This window comes from Pteropus medius, unplaced genomic scaffold, assembly GCF_902729225.1.
Source record: "Pteropus medius unplaced genomic scaffold, Ma_sr-lr_union100, whole genome shotgun sequence".
NCBI lineage: Eukaryota > Metazoa > Chordata > Mammalia > Chiroptera > Pteropodidae > Pteropus > Pteropus medius.
Window position 1 is genome coordinate 23917458 of NW_024350319.1, and position 20646 is coordinate 23938103.

At 33.1% G+C, this 20646-nt stretch overlaps 1 protein-coding gene and 1 pseudogene across 1 annotated transcript; both read left to right on the forward strand.

Annotated features, from left to right (window-relative positions):
• The first annotated feature begins 1934 nt into the window (after positions 1-1934).
• On the forward strand, positions 1935-20177 carry GLIPR1L1 (GLIPR1 like 1). Its single transcript, XM_039838478.1, has 6 exons — positions 1935-2111; positions 7275-7520; positions 11129-11229; positions 14688-14776; positions 19973-19999; positions 20086-20177. The coding sequence occupies exons 1-6, from the start codon at positions 1935-1937 to the stop codon at positions 20175-20177; spliced, it is 732 nt and encodes a 243-aa protein (XP_039694412.1).
• LOC120583469 (uncharacterized) lies at positions 13499-13616 on the forward strand (annotated as a pseudogene).
• Positions 20178-20646: the final 469 nt, after the last annotated feature.

Below are 20646 nucleotides of genomic sequence, written 5' to 3' on the forward strand. Positions count from 1 at the left end.
TATCTTTATCACTATCTTCTCCCAGCAATACAAGGACCTTAGACTAGTTCAGCTATAATTACTAAGCTCTCCCATTTTCCACATAATTTTTGCCTAGTATTATAGTTCCACCTTGTATTTAATCTTCCTTAAATATTTCCTCCAGTATCAACATACTTCCCTCTTTCATCCCCTTCAAGTATTTGCTTAAAAGTCACCTTCTCAAAGACATCCACACTGATCACCCTATTTGAAATCAGAACCTGCCACCCCCATCTCTACACATACCCAGTGTTCTCAAACTCCTTAGCCTGGATTTATTTTTTCTATAGATATTATCGCTGATTTATTTTATACTATAGAATTTATTTATTATGATTATCATTTATTGTCTGTCTCCCTTCACTAGAATTCCAGAGAGGCAGATTGCTTTGTTCTATTTTTTTATGGTTGTAGCCCAAGCACCAAGAAGAATGCCTGGTACATAGCAGACACTCAAAATATTTAGTATGCTACAGACTATATGTGGTCACTCTGACTGTCTTGAGAATAGACTACAGGAAGTTAAGAGTGGGAGCATAAAGATTCACTAGGAAGCCATTGCAATTATCTATGAAATCAAGGAGGCATCATTTCGAACAGAGAACAGTGGTTAAGGTCTGAAAATACAAAGACAAAGCCAACAGAATTTACTAAGGCACCAAAGCCTCCCAAGTTTGGGGCCTGAGCAATCAGTCAAAAAGATGAAACTGATATTAACATAGATAAGGTTAGGATTGGGGTGTGATATATCAGAAGCTCAGTTTGGACTAAGTATGTAATGCTAAAGTCACATGCACTGTAATTCTCCACAAACCAATAGTAGACCAGAAATGTTTTTTCTATCGCTCAGTAGAATCTCCATTAGGACCCTTTTCCTCATTTTATAATTTAATTTTCTGATTTCTAAAAAAAACGATGACTACTTACATCATTTTTTTTTTTTTTGGTAGAAGGCTCAATTGACTAGAATATTCAGTAGCTGTAAATATGTGCTCACTTAAATACCACTGTAAATAACTTCAAATCATGAAAACAATTATTTATTTGAAACATAGATATATACTGAAAATGTCATTTAATATCACAGGAAAAAACATTGGGTTATTATTGAATATCAGTATAACTAATATAATGGGTTTAAAACATTAAGCCAAATGAAGTTGACTTATATTCCAATGTAAGTAAAATAAGCAATCAAATGCATTTTGTCCTAGTTTTTAGCGTACCAGCTAAAGTAGTCTTTATCTGAAGTTTCCTAGTCACCAAAAAGGTAGGTCTGTTCCAAACTTAAGCATCAAAAAGAGAAGACTTTTGTGAAAAGAAACTATTTGGGTACATTTTCCACGTACCTATTTTTATCTTTCTAGGCAATCAGTCTCTTCAGATAATCTTTAAATTATAACTTTAGCAAAATTATAATTTAGGATCACACTATATCATCGCTGTATCTCCAATCTCTGAGGAAACAAGCAATAGAATGCTGCAGTTTATTTAAAATCATAAAAAAGCTATACATGGAAGCTGAGTCTATGAAATAAATATATAGTGTTTTGCACAGGCCTGATCCATTGTCAGCATCTGATACACGTGATTTTACATAAACACTGTGCAGCCTTATGTTTCAATCTAGATTACAATCCAGGCGACTTTCCCAGTGCTTCTAGATTGAGTCCGCAGAAAAAGCCTTCTGAATAGTTAAAACTCTGCAGCAGAGGACAACTCAAGGCCACTTCTACCACCTGACCTGCCTCCCACAGGCCGTGACCGCTGCTGCAGCCTAGCCTCCTGTACATCCTCGCGCTGGGCTCGTGTCTGTACAGGCCAGCAGAGAGCGTGGTCCTCAGGGGCCAGAGAAGAATGGCTGGCTGAGCCGTTACTGATCCGCGCACCCAGGACATTCTCTGCGTCCCGTCATGGTGTTCAGGAAGAAATTAAGTTGTTTATGGACCTTAGGTCTCTGTTTGGTAGCCAGTAAATCGTCTCCCAGAAACCCTACAATCACAGACCAGAGTTTCATAGACCAGTGCGTCAACGTCCACAACGAATTGCGTGGCCAAGTCAACCCCGCCGCGGCCGACATGAAACACATGGTGAGAAAGAACCTGGCTGGGATCTTATTTCTCGGGTTCATCCTAAGATATCTGGGCGATAGATTTCATGGACGCGTTTGCATGAATTTGGTCAGGACGTTCAGCATACAGTTAAAAATCACGCCTTGGCTGGCTGTCTCCCCCAGGGTGGTGTTGGAATGGATGAGAAAGGAAAACTTGAAGCTGTTCCTTGCCTAGTCTAATACATATACACATTCTATATAAACACAGCTATATGCTATATCTTCCAAAAGAAACAATGAAAGGATGAATATAAATTAACTTGAATTTACATAGCTACCTGCAGGAGAGAGGGGAGAAAGGAATAGGATGGAGGAGACATGAATAGAAATGAAGCTTCTTTGAATTTATTTTGTTTTATAGTTGGACTTTGTAAACATGTGAACTTTTTTACCCTATACTTTATCGGGCGCTTTTCATTTCTTTCTGTGGATCCATATTTCCACTTAGTATTATTTTCCTTTTGCCTAAATGACCTTAACATTTGTTATACTGTTAGTCTGTTGGTAATTAATTCTATCAACTTTTTATGTCTGAAAATCTTTATCTCCCCTTAATTTGTGATACATATTATCACTAGGCATAGAATTCTAGGTAGAACTTTAAAGATGTTGCCCCACTTCCTTCTATATTCATATAAATTGTTTGTGAAGAGAAATCTATGGGTTATTTTCTTTTTCCCATGTATATCATATGTACTTTTCCTCTGCTGCTTTTAAGAATTTCTTTCCCCTTGGTTTTGAGCAATTTGATTATGATGTGTTTTGGTGTAGCATTGTTCATGTTTCCTGGGGTTTATTGAACTTCTTGGATCTGCAGGTTTTAATCACATTAGAAAAATGTCAGCCATCATATATTCAAATATTAGAGTTCAATTGTAAGCATATTATGCCATTTGAAGCTGTCCCACAGCTCACTGATGCTCTTTTCATTAACAAAAAATTTTTTTCTCAGTCTTGTTTTGTCTACTAATTTTAACTGTGTTAGTTCTGGTCTAATTTCCATTGACTAATTTGTCTCATTTTGGGTTGTATTTTCTTTCGTTGTTGAATGCAGATAATTTTTTATCAGATACCTGATTCTGTGTATTTTACTTTGTTGGGTGATGGTTATTTCTGCATTTCTATAAATATTCTTGACTTTTCCTGGCAAGCATTTGTTACTTGGCATTTTGATCCACTTGAGTTTTGTTTTTATGACTTGTAAGTCAGGACGAAAGTCATGTTTACACTAGAGATAATTATCTCCCTCTAATAAGGAAAGTGCCTTTTGAGTACTCTACACAATTACAAGATTGAGGTTTTCCAATCTGACTTGCGGAAAGAGGCAATATTCTCAGTACTCTGTGATCATTAGGTAATCTGCCTCATCCTTTTATGTGATTCATCCCCTGGCTTAAGGTATGTTCCTCATATATATGTGCTGACAAATATCAAAGCGACCCTATGAACATCTTAGGAATGCTGTCTCTCTGCAGGTCTCTGGTACTTCTTTATGGCCTGAACATTCCCTGAGGGCAGTAAGCTAAGGCAATCATAGATCTCATCTCATTGGTTTCCCTCCTCTCAGGGATCACTAGTCCTTGTAGCTTGATGTCATGTTTCTTGGTAACAGCTTTTTCACATATGTATTTTATTTTTATTTTTTTAAGTAGGAAGTAAATGTGGTCCTGTTACTCCACCTTGGCCAAAAACACAAGTGCTAACTATTGGTTAAGTCTTCAACAGGAGTTTTCTCTATTTTCTACTACTGAATCATCCAGGAAAAAATAGGAATCTCATATCTTATATCAAATTCTATAAATGTCAGAAAATGATAGACACTGATGTGTTAACAAATAAACTTTGAAATCATGCAGGCTTTCTTTTTGTTTTTATTTTTTATTTTTTGTTGACATACAACGTTATATTAGTTTAAAGTGTACAACATAATGATTTGATGATATATGTGTATATATATCATCTATATATATATATTTGCAATATATATTGCAAAATGATTCCAGTAAGTTTAGTTAAGGTACATCACTTCACATAGTTACTAATTTTTTTCTTGTGATGAGAACTAAGATTTAATCTCTTAGCAACTTCCAAATATACAATACAGTATGCTTAACTATACTCATAATGCTGTACTTTACAGCAATAAAACTTGTTTATCTTATAACCAGAAGTTTGTATATTTTAATTACCTTCACACTTTTCACCCTCCTCCCATCATCGTCATCTGGCAATCATCAATCTGTTCTTAAGATTCCACATATAAGCAAGATCATAAAGTATTTGTCTCTCATTGTCTGACTTATTTCATTCACCATAATTCCTTAAACGACATAGGTTTAGCATCTCACTTACATCACCTCTCCACATCACCTCTTCAAGCAGTACCTTGGGCTGTTTACATCTCGATTCCATCATGCCAACATATGTTCTTCAAAGTCAACAGCAAGAAAGCTAGAGGGCTGCACAGAGTTTTTATGTTCCATCCTAGAGACGTATCTGTCATTCCCACCTGTATCCCTCTGGCCAGAATTAATCTGATGAACCTAAAATGCTTGCATTAAATATCTCTACCACAGACTGCTTTTATGGTCATCAAATATTCTTTCATTCCTTTTCTCTCATGCATAGAATCAATTCAAGGCCTCCTTCAAAAGATAAAACCCAATATCCTGTCCAGTTACTGAATCAGAGTCTAGTATCACTGAGTGGTACACAACAATCTCTTTAGCAGGGTTGGTTGTGGATATTCTTGGCCACATTACTGTGTTTGTCCTCCACAGAAACAATAGTCAATGCTAGCACAAAGACAAGAGACCATAACAAACAGAAAGTAGAAGAATGGGAGCAATTCTGAAATCTTTAGAGTAGATATTATGAAGATATACTAACATGGGAGTCAGAAAAGTTCTTTGATTAGAGGTGGTGGGAATCCCCTTGTCCATTTTTTTTGTAGTCCCTTTTTTCTCCCTCTAAATGTTCTTCTCTATCCATCATTTTCTTTGGTCCAGTTTAAATTGGGCAATGGAAAGTAGGCCATTTTTGAAGATTGCATGGCCTTCTCAGACTGCTTTCTTCTCACAGAAATTTAAAGTCCGAGGGTCAGTTTAAATAGCCGGTGTTCAAAGGCTTTTTCACAAGAGTTTCAAAAACTCTAGAAGTCTTTCAGCTATTTGACTCCAATCAGTTCCAAGTTATCAATGTCCACACTTAAAGAACTATTTAAAATTTGTTGAAGTCTTTATTTATTTGTTTTCTCACCCTGTTCCTTTTCTTTTACATCTTAATGCTAGTTACCTTGAAACATGAGTTTTGGGAAAATGGGTACACCTTTAACCTGTTCCCAAAATGGTAACTTCGAGAAGTGAGGAAACAGCTCTTGAGTATTGCTGGCAACGATATTATATTATGCAAGAATACTGCGTTCTTGACAAAAGAAAAGATTTGACAAGTTGATCTTTTCTCTTACCTAAGCGCTTCACAGTTCAAGTCTCTCCCAGACTCTGATCCAGTGTCTGTCTCCGATGTAATCAGCGACAATGTTCACAAACTTATTTACCATTTATAGGTGACTTTTGTTATAAAATCATGTGGCGAAAGATGCAGATGTTCAGTGTTGGGTTCATACTGAACCCGTTCTAACAAATTAAGAGATCTTTTGTTTTATAATAAATTGTGTGTGTGTAGTATTAACCGTGTGTGACATTGTATGTGACGTATGTTCGTAATATGTAATGGCCTCTAAAGCCTGTGCCCAGAGCAGGGAATTCTTCCTACCTACATCTTGGGGAGTTGTGAGTTTAGATTTTTCTCATGGCTGCACCCAACTTCCAGCAATAAGTTTTATAAAAGGTTAGGCTAGGCTGTGGTATAAAATAAACTTCGAAATCTCATGTATTTATTTTCATTAAATCAACTTCAGTGTAATTTTTAATCTTCAAATTGACAGAGGACAAAAAATGTGATCTTTAACAGTTTGGGGACTCCTCCTCCCATTATTATACAAAAACAAAACACACACACACACAAAACAATAACCTGGAGTCTTCGTTTCAAAATACAGGGGAAGCATCTTTAAGAACCAAGTCAATAAGTCATTGTTACCTTTCTAAACTAGTCATTGGGATGCCAATAATATTGTCCTTCCAGATTTGGATATGGTACTGTCCCCATAGCAGTCCTATGGCACAGAAATCTTAAGAAAGGCTGGGAAAACCATGTGAGATCTCCTACATTCTCAGTATACTGTCCTGTTATTGTCTCCAAAATCTTCTTATATGCTCAAGGTTCTGATTTTGGTAGTACTCTTTATGTTGAGGTTCTAAAGCTTACAACCATGCCAAATTCTAGAGGCAAGGAATTATAGGGATTCTATCTACCTTGTTGGTAATGCCTTATTTGAAGTTATGGAAATAGAAATGGAAAATGCAATGACCATACCCTTAAAGAATCATATTCCCAAGAACATGGAATAAATCCATTTGCCCTATCTCTCCTGTTAAGTACAGCAAAAACCTTATATGTTTATATATATATATATAAACAAATATAAGAAGACTCTTAAAGTGAGAGAGAAAAAGAAGACAGATCAACTAGGGACTGTACGACTCAAAAAATGACACACATGAGTTCTTTGGATTTTATGTTTGACTTCAATGCATCCTGGACTTGGTGCTAAAGAAGTCTGAAACTCAAAAATGTCAATGAATGTAGAAAATAAAAGCCTCTAGAAAGGCCTATGCTCTCTTCCCAGAGAACCTGGAAAGGGGCAGCCTCATAAGGCAGAAATCTTTTTTAACAATAACCATTCTAGCCTGGATGAACAACACGGGCAAAAACAACAACCCTCCTAATCTTTTCAGCAAAGGCCAAATGAAGAGCCTAGATGACCAGCCTCACCTTATTTCAATCACATTCAATTATATACTGAATGCCTCTACTCTAGCAGTACATCTCTTAGGTACTGGAAAGACAAGATGAACTATCAGAGGGAGTGTTAATAGCATGTTTCTGAAGCAGAACTAAAAAGAAATGACTGTGGATAGAATAAGTACAAAATAAAAATTATATTTTATTAAAATAATAAATAACTTTAACCAAAAAAACTATGCACAATTCACTTTAAATTATTTTTATCTTTCAGACTTGGGATGAAGGTTTAGCGATGATTGCTGAAGCATGGGCAAAAAAGTGCAAATTTCAACACAACACCTGTATAGGAAAATCATTTGAATGCCATCCAACTTTTCAATATATTGGAGAAAATATCTGGTTAGGAGGATTAAGCATATTTTCACCAAAATCTGCTATTCTTGCTTGGTATAATGAAACTAGAATGTTTGATTATAGTACTCTTTCATGTACTGGACTTTGTGGCCATTATACACAGGCAAGTATTTGACATTTTATTGATTTATTTCTTATTTATGCACGTTTCAATCACAAGACAAGGTTTTTACCATTTTCTTTGGAGTTTCTTGAGTTTCCTGAAAATTCACCATCATTTGAAAGATACTTTTATTGGGTTCAGAATTCCATGGAGTTTTGTTTCTGTTTTTTTCTGAACTTTAAAAATTACTCCACTGTCATCTTACATTATTTCTATTTAGAAGTCTACTGTAAACTTTATTATTTATTCCTGTGTACGTAATATGTCTTTTTTCTCTGACTGCCTTTAAAAGGTTTTCTTTATTACAGGTCTGGAGCCCTTTCATAATGTACTGAAGGTTTCTTCATGTTTTTGTACTGCAGTTTACCGAGCTTCTTGGAAGTGTAGATCTATAATTTAAATCAAATTGGAAAAATGTTGGCCATTGTTTCTTGAAATATTTCTCTCACTGTCTCTCACTTGTCTCTTCCCAAAGTCTAGTTACTCATGTTGAAGGCCACTCGAATTCTTCCACAGTTGATTGATGCTTTCTTCTCTTTTCTTCAATTGTATTTCGCTCTTTGATTATTTCATATACTATTGTTGCTGCATATTTAAGTTCATTAATCTTTTCTTCTGTAATATTTAACCTACTATTAATGATATTTAGTTTATTTTTCATCTTAGATGTTAAAGTTTACATCTCTAAAAATTTGATTTTTGTCTTTTTTATATCAGTAAGTATATCTAGAATATATAATCTTTCATCTATCTTTTTAACAATATGGGATACAGTTAGAATATTTTACTGTTTTCCCTGACAATTCTAGTGTCTATGTTAGTTCTAGTTTAGTTTCAGTTGTGTTTTTTCCTTTAATATGGGTCAATTTTTTTACTTCTTATCATTGTGCATACATTTATTATATAATTCCAATTTTATAAATTTTGCCTTGATGGATGCTAGATTTATTTATATACCTATAATATTCTTAAACTCTCCTCTAAGATACAAAAAAGTTACCTAGACTTTGACTCTTTGTTTCTGGTTTTTAAAATATGTTAAGTGGAAAGAAGGCAATATTTATTTTAGCCTGGGCTAATTATCTCTCGGCAGCAAAAAAATTCTTCTGCATAGTCTACTCAATGTCCCAGAAATTATAAAACGTGCCAGTCTGGCTAATGAGAAAGGCCATTCCTGGCTAGTGTATAAGCCCCGGTGCTCTTTCCTGTAGACTTCGCAGGCGGTTCTTTCCCAGGTCCAGGGTAATTTCCTCACATGCATGCTCTGATTGGTGCTCTGCTGAATTGACGAGGACCCTCTCCAGATCTCCACAGTAGTGTCACTGTTAGATTTTCACCTCTGCGGTGCTACACTCTCTAAACTCCTGCCTCCTTGTTCTCTCCAGACTCTCAGCTCTCTCTCAACTATGTGAATCCATCAAGCTTCTCCTGGTTTTCCTACCATCCCTACCCCACTGGCCATGGCCTGGAAACAAAGCAATAAGTTGGGACAATTGTAAGGCTCACATCTCTCCCCATCTCCAAATCTCAGGGGGCATTATCCTTTGTTGTCTTATGGCCAGTATCTTGTTAAATATTATTCCTTATAATTTTTCCAATTCTTTTGATTGTTTCAGGTGGGAATTTTTGGTGACAAATGGAAGTCACATTTTAGCCAAGTTAATCCTAGACATGGCACTGAGCTCCTAGGAAGGCCCATTTAAGGAAGAGAAAGAGCTAAATTTCTTCTCCAGAGTTAAACATCTGTATAAGTTAACTAACGTATGATGTCTTAAAGCAAGTCATTTTTATCAGAGGTGCAACAAGGAAATTAGCAGCTTCCATGCTCCTCTTCTGTTCATCACTCTTTGCCCAACAACAGGATGCTGTAAGTCTGGAAACCCTTCTCAGAATAGATGTTGTTTGCAAGGAATATGGTTTGGCTACTAACAGGAAAATTGAGGGAATGGGATCAAATGCCAGATGTCCTGATAACAAGCAGAATGCAATATTCCTAATATGGTATCAAAGCTGAGTCATAGCCTTTATGTAATCCTTTGTCTCTTCTTTTGCTGTAAGGAAAAAAGAATCTGTTTTCAAATACCTCTTCTCTCTTAGCCTTGCTACATCAGAAACAGTTGCTCACCCCTCATTGGCTAATTTACACATATGCTTAAATAATTAGGAATAGGTAGACTTCTAACAGTAGACTTCTAAATGGAAAAATTTTTCTTATTGGTTCAACAACTGTATCTTGCTTAATGTCCTAACAAACTGAGCTAAAGTTTTCTTACAATTACCATCTGCAGATATTCATATTGAAGTTACAACCAATGTTCATATCGTTATATCTAGTTCTTTTAATGAAACCAATACATTTTAAACTTATACAGTTAATATTTATTTTTACCATTCCCAAAGCCAAAAAGAATCACAATTTCGATATATTAAGCAAATAGAATTTCATGGAGTAGCCATTCATGGACCAAATCTTTAAACACAATCTCTTAAAAATACATATACATGGAGCCATATAGTTTATTTACTTTCTAAAACATTCAGAATTATTCAGAAAGAATGGGATGTTTTAAGGATCTAACTTAATCTCATTTATTAAGTGGGAAACTAGTTCAGAGTTGATGTCACTCTCCAAATCCCACATATGGTTACAAGCAAAACTCATCTCTTTGCAGTTCACTGCACTTTTATTGCACTTTTCTGCCCCTCGGGCAAAGAGCCATTAAAATGTATTGTACAAAACTTGATTCTGGCTACACCCGGGCCATGGGAAATAGTGACTAACATATCAGTTTATTAGATATGTCAATGCATTTTGTTAATTAAAATGTAAAATACATGGGTTCAGAAAATTCGTTTGTGCTGTCAAAATCTATATCAATTTTCCTTGGATTATTTTGTTTCCCAAATGGAGTAAATAATTATTTTTCCCTTTGTTCATTTGGAAAATGGGGGGAAATTCCATTCTATCATTATCAAAAAGTAATACTAATGATTTCACCACTTTATCTCTCTCTCCATGGCTAATTTTCCATAGGAATTTTATTCTTTTGAATAACTGCTATCCTTTGCAACTAAACAAAAATAAAGATTCACCATCCTTATGGCATGCATTTTTTTTTTTTTTTGCAATAAACTCAATATGTTTTTAGGCTCTATTTCTGTCTCATGATTTGACAGAGGTAAGAATATGGTTAAGACCACAAAATTTAAAATGTGATCATTAAGTAGAAATTTTAAGAGAAAGAAATAAAAGTTAATTATTGTTTTCATTTATTGTGTGCTTTTAATATTGTTTATATGATATACCTATTGACAAAATAAAAATATATTTCATAAACATCTAGAAGAAATTACTATTTTGGCCATATATTTTCTTTTTTGTGTTCTGTTTTTTTTTTTTTTTTTGAGAATTTAGTTAGTAGCCTTCAAGAAAGCAGCTTTTAAAAACTGTTTTCATGTGAATATTAGAAAGTAAAAAAAAATAGCCAATAAATATTTCTGTACATTCATTTTTTTTATAGCATGACAAAGATTATATATATTCCCATAATGCACTGTTTGTATAGAGTTGTTTTGCATATTTTATTTAACAATTCCTTTCCTTCCAGGTAGTTTGGGCCAATTCATATAAAATTGGTTGTGCACTTGAAATGTGTCCTAATCTTGGGAGCGCTGACACTGCAATATTTGTATGTAACTATGGACCTGCGTAAGTTATTTTGCTATTAAAAATATTTAATACTGAAATATAAATGTTAAGAATTGTTCCCAAAAATAGGATCTTATATTAAAAAGATATATTTTTTTGACAATCAAAGTCTCCCTCTCTAATGCTAATCAAAAGAAATAGATGAAAATAGAAAGGAGTGAAAGAATATAAACTTATGTAAAGAACCTGTCATGAAATATTTGCACTTGAGAGTAAAAATTATGAAGATTGTTAAATAAAAAAAGAGATAATATAAAATACATTGTCACATTAATAGCTAAACACTAGGACACAAAATAAGTTGGCATATGCTTATCTAATATTATATAACATAACTGGAATGAGTAAATGATTGAGAATGATGGTGAAAAGAACATTTTTATAAAACAAGAATACCATTATTTTTAATTGCCTTGATAATAATCGCACATCTAAATAGCAATACAACATAAGTTAATGGGAGGCTCCAAAAATGAAATTTGAACTTTGATCACAATGGATCTGCACAAGAAAAAAGATAAAATCCATTAGTAATCCAACTTTTTAAAAAATAAAAAAATTTGAATAAAATTCACAAAAAAATTTTAAAAAAGAACAAAGAATAAATATACAGGGTTAGTAAAAAAAAAGAAGAAGCTGAGCTATGCCAAAATTGTTATGGAGAAGTACAGACATGTATATCCCTGTCTGTATTTTCTTCCACTCCTTCTCAGAAGCAGAAACCAGAATGACAAATGCATAACTTGTCATTACATCAAAGGAAGAGAAACAAAAGACAGATGAAAGAAGTAGAATAAATAAGAAGATTATAGCCTCATCCCTACATTTGTCAATAAGCATATCAACTATAAATGGTACAAACACCCATATGAAAAAGCAGTGATTGTGAGACTGAATAAGAAATTGAGAACCAGTTATAAGCTGTTTACAGAACATACTTTAAATATAAAGACACAAACAAATTAAAAGAAAAGGAATAGAAAAAGGTTTACAATGCTACCATTAGCCAAAATAAAGCTGCAATGTCTATATTAATATCAGATAATGTGGATTTCAGAGAAAAACAAATATTACCAGGGATAATGCTAATGGGATTCATTAAAGAAGAGCCTATTTGGATGAAATGGAAAATTCCTGAAAGATACAAATAACAAAGAAGAAATAAAATAAAAAGATAACTACAGAGCAATATCTCTTATGAACAGATGTACAAAAATTTTAATCAAAATTTAGCCATTGTATCTAACAATATAGTAAAGGCTTAGTACACCCTGTCCAAAAGAAATTTATTCCAGGAATGTAAGGCTGATTTAGCATTCTAAAATCAATCCATGTAATAGTTCATATTAATTAACCTAAAAATAAAGATCATATGATCATCTCAATAAATTGAGAAAAAGACAAACACTCATTTCTTTAAAAAGTTCTCCACCAACTGGATAAAGAAACAAACTTCTTAAACCTAATAAAAGGCATCTATGAAAAACCTATATGTAACATTATATCTAATGGTAAAAGTTTTTTCTGTAAAGTACCAAACAGTACTTTTTCTTTAAAGTACAGATAGTGAATATGTTAGGTTTTCCATAACACATACATTGTTACATATTCATCTTTGTGTTTTTATATTGTTTTAAATTACTCCATAGAAATATTTTTTTAAAAAAAATCCTTAGCTCACAGACTGAATAAAAAAAGACCAGAAGTCAATTTGGCCTGTAGGCCATACTTTGCTGACTGCTGGTCTACAAGTCTATAGAGAAAACACAATGGAATCTATGAAAACCCTTATAGAACTAAGAAGTAGGTTTAGCTATTTTTCAAGATACAAAATCAAAATACAAAATTCAATTACATGTCTATATACTAGCAATGAACAATTATAAATTGAATTAAAATGACAATACCATTTAGAACAGCATCGAAAACTATGAATTATCTTGGATAAATCGAGCAGAAGACATGAAATACCTGTCCACTGAAAAGTACATAACATTAGTGAAAAGAATTAACACAGACACAAATAATTAGAGAGATATACCTTATTAATTCAGTAAAAGACCCAATATTGTTAAGATGTAATTTTTAATAAACTAACCTATGGATTCAATACAATCCTAATAAAAATACTGACAAGCTTTTATTGTAAAAATTGACATACTAATCTTAAACTCATATGGAAATGCAAAGGACTTAGAAGAGTGAAAACAAATAAGAAAAAGACCAAATTTGAAGGGCTGACACTATTGTTTTCAAGAATTATTACAGTGTCTACGGCCATGCTTTCCTGAACAAGCCCCATCCCATCTGATCTCGGAAGCTAAGCAGGGTCGGGCCTGGTTAGTACTTGATGGGAGACCACCTAGGAAGACAAGGTGCTGTAGGTGTAAAAAAATAATAATATTGACATAAAATTAGACACTTAGATCAGGGGAACATAATAAGCGTCAAGAAATAAACCCACACATGGTAGACCACATATGTTCAACTAATTTTTCATAAATGCACAAAGGCAATGCAGTAGCAAAAGATTTTTCAACAAATGGTGCTGGAACAATTTGTCATCATTTATAACAACAAAAGAAAAATTGTATCTATACACGTAAGACATAAAAATTAACACAAAATGATTCTAAGAGCTACATGTAAAACCTAAACTATAAAACTTTTAGAAGAAAACATGGATGAAACCACTGTGACCTTAAGATAGCCAAAAATTTTTAGCTACCACACCAAAAGCATAATCCATAAAAGAACAAATTAGTAAATTTGGATTTTATTAAAAATTAAAAATTACTGCTATTCAAAGACACTGGTATAAGAATGAAAAGACAAGCTACAGACTAGAAGAAAGCCTTTGCAAAATGTCAGGTAAAGAATTTATATCGAGAGTAGAGGAAGAACTCTCATAATTCAATATTAGAAAAAGCACAAACACAGAGCTGGGGGAAAAAAGAGGTTTGTAAAAATGTATCAGCTTATCTTATTGAAAAGCAGGCACAATAGCTGCCAAATAGTTGATTAAATGGTACCATTTTTTGGTACATCATCAAAGAACTAAGTAAAGACTATGGTACTATAATTTTACATTAAACCATAAAGCATATGGTTTTAAAATGCAAAAGCATTTGCAATTTAAATTTGGCTTATTCCACTTACAAAATCAAGTGATAATCCCAGTGTTTTACAACAAAAAAGTTTGTGACTGACACATACATAATTACACTGGGTTCACATCTAATCTGTCTTCTATAAAAAAATCAAGAATATAACTGCCACATGTATTAGCGATATCCTATAAAGAAGTTTTAATACTTTCTTTTTACGAAAGAAATGAGCATAAAATTGGGACAAAAGTTACTTTTCCTTTCAACACTCATGACTTGCAGAAATGGATGCACAAAATTAAGAGAAATTAATAGCAATTTGGCTAATCAATGTTTCTCTTTTTTTTATAGGGGAAATTTTCCAAATATGCCCCCTTACACTCAAGGAGAATCCTGCTCTTTGTGTGAAGAAAAAGAAACTTGCGTAAATAAGCTCTGCCGTAAGCAAAAAGGAAAAAAATAATTGTGATATTTTATTTGGACAGCAACATTTCCATAAATTCATTATATTTTAAAATTTGGTTCCACAAGTTTAGAGGGAATTTATGAACAAGATTTGATTTCTTCTATATGATCATATAAATCATTTGTCATAAATTATCATATTTAAACTCAGATGATCTCTCCCTTATTCACTGATTTTCTCTCTCAAGGCTAAAAGACAGAAAGGAGTGAAGTATAATTGTGTTGCTACACAATATGTATGTGCTGCTATCCAAATAACTATTACTTAAAATGTTTCTTATTTGTATTTGCTTCCATTTGCCTCCTTTTATTAGTTATTATTAAAATAGTGGCTCATTCAGAAGTAACATATTAATCAATGTCCAAATTAATTGTGATTTAAAACTAATGTTTCTCTTCCATTGTCAGATTTTAAGTTCTTAGAACAAAGATACTTTTTTAGAATAAAAAAGTATAAATTCTTGATAGATGACAGAGTGAAATGAAATTTCAAAACGAAAAATTTTAGAAAGATGTGATGCCACAAAACAAGACAGACACACAAAAAAATGCATATTAAATGACTCCATTTCTAGAAAGTTCATGTTCAGGCAAAACTAATTTACATTTGGAGTCAGGATAATAGTTATCTTTGGAGGGGAAGAAAAGTTAATAATTAGAACAGGATACCAGAAGGTTTATCTAGGTGTATTCACTCTGCAATAATTCATCAAACTTTCCATTTATGAGGTATGTATGTTTCTATATTCATGTTATACTTCAATTAAAGAATGAATTAGAAGTATAGTCCCTCTAAGTTCAGATTTCATTCACGGTGACTTAAAATATAAACTTACTGCATTATCTTCCCTTTGGAAACTAAATTTTTCTAGTCAAGGAGATATAAAGATAACACTTTTTTTCTTCACTTCCTTTTCCTGTCCAGTATCCAAGCTACTGTCATTTCTCTCTTGAACTAGAACAGTTTACCACTTCTCTTCCTACTCTACCCCAAACTGGTTTACACAAAGAAAATCAGATCAAATCACTTCTTTTCTTAAAATTACTCAATGGCTTCTTACTACAATTAAAAAAAAAAAATCTAACTCTATACAATGTGGCCGACAAACCCAAGCATGATCTGGCACTCGCCTCTGTCTCTTACCATATTTTTTTATTATCCTCCCTTTGACACACTTCTTTCTAAAAATTCCAGCATCAGAATCACCTGTGGGTCTGTTTATACTCTCACGATGGTTTTTGTTTTCTCTGAGTTTTGGTAATATGCTGTTTCTTTGTATGGTACATTGTCATTAAAGATGGCAATAATTCTTCTCCTCCTTTACATACATGCCACTCCTCCCATCAAGAAGTAGAACTTATTTCTCCTCTCCTTGAATAAGGACTTAATATGTGCCAGATCCGGGCCTACCCTTTAAGAGACCTGGCAGCTTTAGCTTTTACTCTCTTGGCACCTCTCCAGCATATCAAGACATCCACGCTCTCCTGCGGGGGAGGTCACATCGAGAAAGGCCCTAGAAGAGGAGAGGTCAGCTTCCTGTTTCAACCCCAAACGAGCTCCAGTGAAATGTAGCCGTGTCACTGAACCCTGATGACACTACATATAGCAGGGGAATTGCCTATTAGAGCTGGCCAACCCAAATAATTCTGAGAAATAAATTGTTACTGTTTTAAGCTATTAAGGTTTGGAAATTTGTTTCACAGCAGTAGATTGTGGAAACATTTGGTATGACTAATAAGTTTATATTAAACACCTAACAACATGTGTAAAACCACAACGTAGAGAATTCTGTCTTTTCCTTCGCTGAACAGATGGACCCGGGATTGTTCATCTTAATCCAGACATGACTTAGTCAAGGCTGGGTTAGAATTTATATAAAGCTTAGTCCACCTCTGTTTTCCCTTGTTCCAAAGGTGTAGACTTCTAGAGCTTTCCACTGAGAGGCTGGTATATTCACTGTTTCCTTTCCCTGGTGGATCCTGAACTCTAAATCTATTGCTTTAGCATGCTGAAATTACTTTGAAAAAAAAAAAATCTGCTTTGATTTCCAGAGGCCTTCAGCCTAGGTTTTTAGCCTCCTGCCCCTCCCAGCCTCAAAATTAAACAAATAGCTTGAATACAAAATACGCGTCTCTTGGGTTCATTTCTTCCACCTCTACCTCTTACCTGAATCTTGAGCTTCTCAATTCTCCAATTTTATCTCTCTAGCCTTGCAGGGCCAATACAAGCTCTACTGGATTCTCTGTTGCCCCAAATCAACCAAGGACAAGCCTAGAGTTTCAGCCATAGACCTGGGCCCAGAATCAAAAAAATGAACCCAATGAAGGAGCAACTTTCATAATAACATCAGCCCACCCCTACAGATCTCCTGCTCTGAAATCTTCACCCTCCAGTCTTTGTTGCTTTAGCGTGTCTCTGATGCTCAAAACATTATTTTGTTGTATTTTATTTGGATTCTCTAGCTGTGTTTGGTGACAGCTTATGTCTGTTATAAACTACTCCATTCCAGACACTTAAGCAGGTATTGACATTGGGTCTCCAAGACAGCATTGCACAAGCTACAAAGGCTACAATAAACTTTAATACCTTGTAGGAGGTGTTCTCCCAGCTTGCTCCTTTTCCAAATTATTCAGAAATTATTGGGCTATTCATGGCCCTTTGCTCTTGCAAATTTATATTAGGATAACCCTATTACCTCCACAGAAAGCCTGGAAATTTTGGTTGGAATCACATTGAATTTATAGGTAAATTTAAGAAGAATTAACATCTTTACAGCATTAACTATATTTAGGTCTTTTTAAACAACTTTCATTTAAGTTTTGAAATTTTCTCAGTAAAATTCTTGCACCATCAAGTTAGATTCCTTAGGAACATGTATTTGTTGCTCTAAGTTATATTTCCTAACTGATTTTTGCCGATTTATAGAAATAAATTATTTTCATATTCATCTATTATCTAGAAATCTTACATAATTCTCTTATTATTGCTAATAGTTTGTTGATTCTCTAGGATTTTCTATAACAATTATGTTATCTGTAAAAATTGCAAGTTTTGTTCTTCTAATTTTTCTATCAGTTATTTATTTTACTAATAATGGTCAGCAAATCCTCCAGTGCAACATTGAACATAAGCTGTAATTGTAGACACCATTCTCTTGTTCCTGATTTTAAGGACAATGTTTCACCATCACCCACATTTGCTTTAGATTATTTTTAATTAGTCCTTATTGCCAAGTTATTAAGTTTTCTCTTTCCCTTGCTTTGCTATGAGCTTTTATCTTAAATGAATGTTCAATTTTACTAGATTATTTTTCTGCATCTCTTGAAATGATTCCAATTTTTTTTTGCCCTAATGTCTTAACATTGTAAACTACATCCAAGGATTTCTTTCTTTCTTTTATTTTTTCTTCTATGGAAATTGTTTTGAAAGTAATACTTGTAACTTTAATTTTTTTAATTTACTTGTGTTTTAAATTCTTCTTTGAGCAAATACAAATTTTTCTGAAATTGGTCCATTTCACTAACATTTTAAAATTATTGTAAAGAGATAGGGACATGGTGGTTCTTTAATTTTTTAAATCTTCATCATATCCTATTTTCTGTTCCATTTTGTTTATTTATTGTTTCCCTTGTTTTTATTTTTAAACACCTTTATCAAGGTATGATTAACATACAAAAAAGCTGTACATATTCAATGTATACAACATAACCAGTGAGATTTATACTTTCATATAGATATTGGGAGTTAAGCGATGGTCCGGTAATCAAGTTTTAAACTATCACTCCAGTCCTTTGATATATCCAACGTGGCCATTAGGTTTATTTTACAAATGGCTAGATTCTTGTTGGCATTTTACTTAAAATTTTTGCATTAATTTTAGAATTATCATTGGCCCATAATTCTCCTTCTGCATTTCTGCTCATACGATTTTGACTTCAAGGTTGTAGTAGCCTCATTAAAAAAAGCTGAAAGTTGGGAACATTATTCTTTTAACATTTGGGTTACAGTTTGTGTAACATTTCAATTGTTATTGTTTGAACGTTGGAGAAAAGTTTTCTGCAAAATGACTTCGTGTGTGTGTGTGTGTGTGTGTGTGTGTGTATTGGTAGATTTTAAATTACTGATTTTATTTCTTTACATATTATGTGATACACAGGTTTTGAAGAGGAAATTAGCAAATTTCTATTTTGTCCAAGTTTCAATGAAATTCTTATATTTTTATTTCTTTGCTGTTGTATTCCATTTATTTAATTCCTATGACTTTTGATTTGGCCTTTTCTCATTTCTGTTGATCAGTTTCTCTAGAAAGCCAACTTTTAGCTTTGTTGATTTCTTATTTGAGAAACAGGAGATGTAGCATAATAAATAGTTAGATGTACAGGCCTTGTAGTCAAATGTCTTAACTCACGAGGTGATTAAGAGGATTAAGTATGACACAGTGATTTGAGGTCAAAATAAAGTAAGTTTTCAAAATATTTTAGTTTTTGTTATAGTTAAGTTCCTCGTTATTTTCTATCTTTGACCCAGTTTATTTTTTTCATAGCGCAATTGCTATCTGAGATGATACTTTTTATTAATTTTTACTTATTTATTCCATTTTAAAATTGAGGAGAGATTTTCTCCCCTTACTTTTCTCTAAAGAACTTTCTTTTTTTCTGATAACAATTATATCCAAAGGGCTAGAACCTTGCTCAATACATAGACACTCAAAAATAAATAAATAAAATTTTAAAGGACATAAATTAATTCCTAACAAATTGCAGAAACCTGTTTTCTAGAATGGTAAATATGGGGGGGGGCAGGGAATTTGATGGGGAGAAACACATAGAGCAAAATTTGGAAGGCTCTGGGTACCCAAAACTCAGCATGAAGGAATTAGGTTCTTTCAGGGACTTTACATGGTCATGGCAGAGCACCAAAAATAAAATTAACTACTGTATATAGTTTTGTCTATGTTTGTATTGAGTGCCTTCTACATAACAGGCATTCTAGAAATATTTGCAGACATGACATTGATGGCATCATACAGATATTTAAGTGCTGTGGGATTTGTGGAGGAAGCTTTCATTTTCTTAAGCTAAAATGCCAAACTAAGTTTCCTAAATTGATTACTTTATTCTAAAAGCAAGTGAATGCTTTTAATTTTATAATATTATTTTTTCTATTTTAGGAAACAAAGAACTTGATAAACCTGAAAGTACGTATAAAAATATTTCAGCTTTGATTCAATAACTTCCTCCCCTTGAAACTAATTGAGCTTTAAGTGTTGTGTTTTATTGACAGAATATCCAAACTGGACTCCACAGGGGAAAGCACCTCAGCCGAAAGCATGTAATCTATTGTGCCTAATTTATGTTCTGCTAACAATGTTTTAATTTTCATTTGTGTACGAGAGAAATTCTTAAAGATAACAATAAAGGAAATGTATGGCTAAATATAACTCATCACTTTCATTATTAAAACTTCTACATTCTTGTCTGTTATCTAAATTTAACATGTTTTTAATTCAAAAGATGTGTTGCAGTATAGAAGAAGGGTAGCATTAAAAATGTTTAAGTTTATTTTTTTAAATTACAATTTTACAAGTATCAAAAGAGTCCCATTTGCTAATATTTTAAATTGACATTTCAGTTACAGTAGATCTAAAGAACTAAATATTTCAGATATTATATATTTTCTTTATATGCCAGTAGTCCCCTTTAAGAATACCACCAAGAATATTTGGAAACAGAATAACATTAAGGTAAATTTTAGATAGCACATAATGTTATATTATTGACATAATCAATATTGGGGAAAATGGATAAGAACAGATTAAACTCAAAGAAGAAAATCAATTAAATT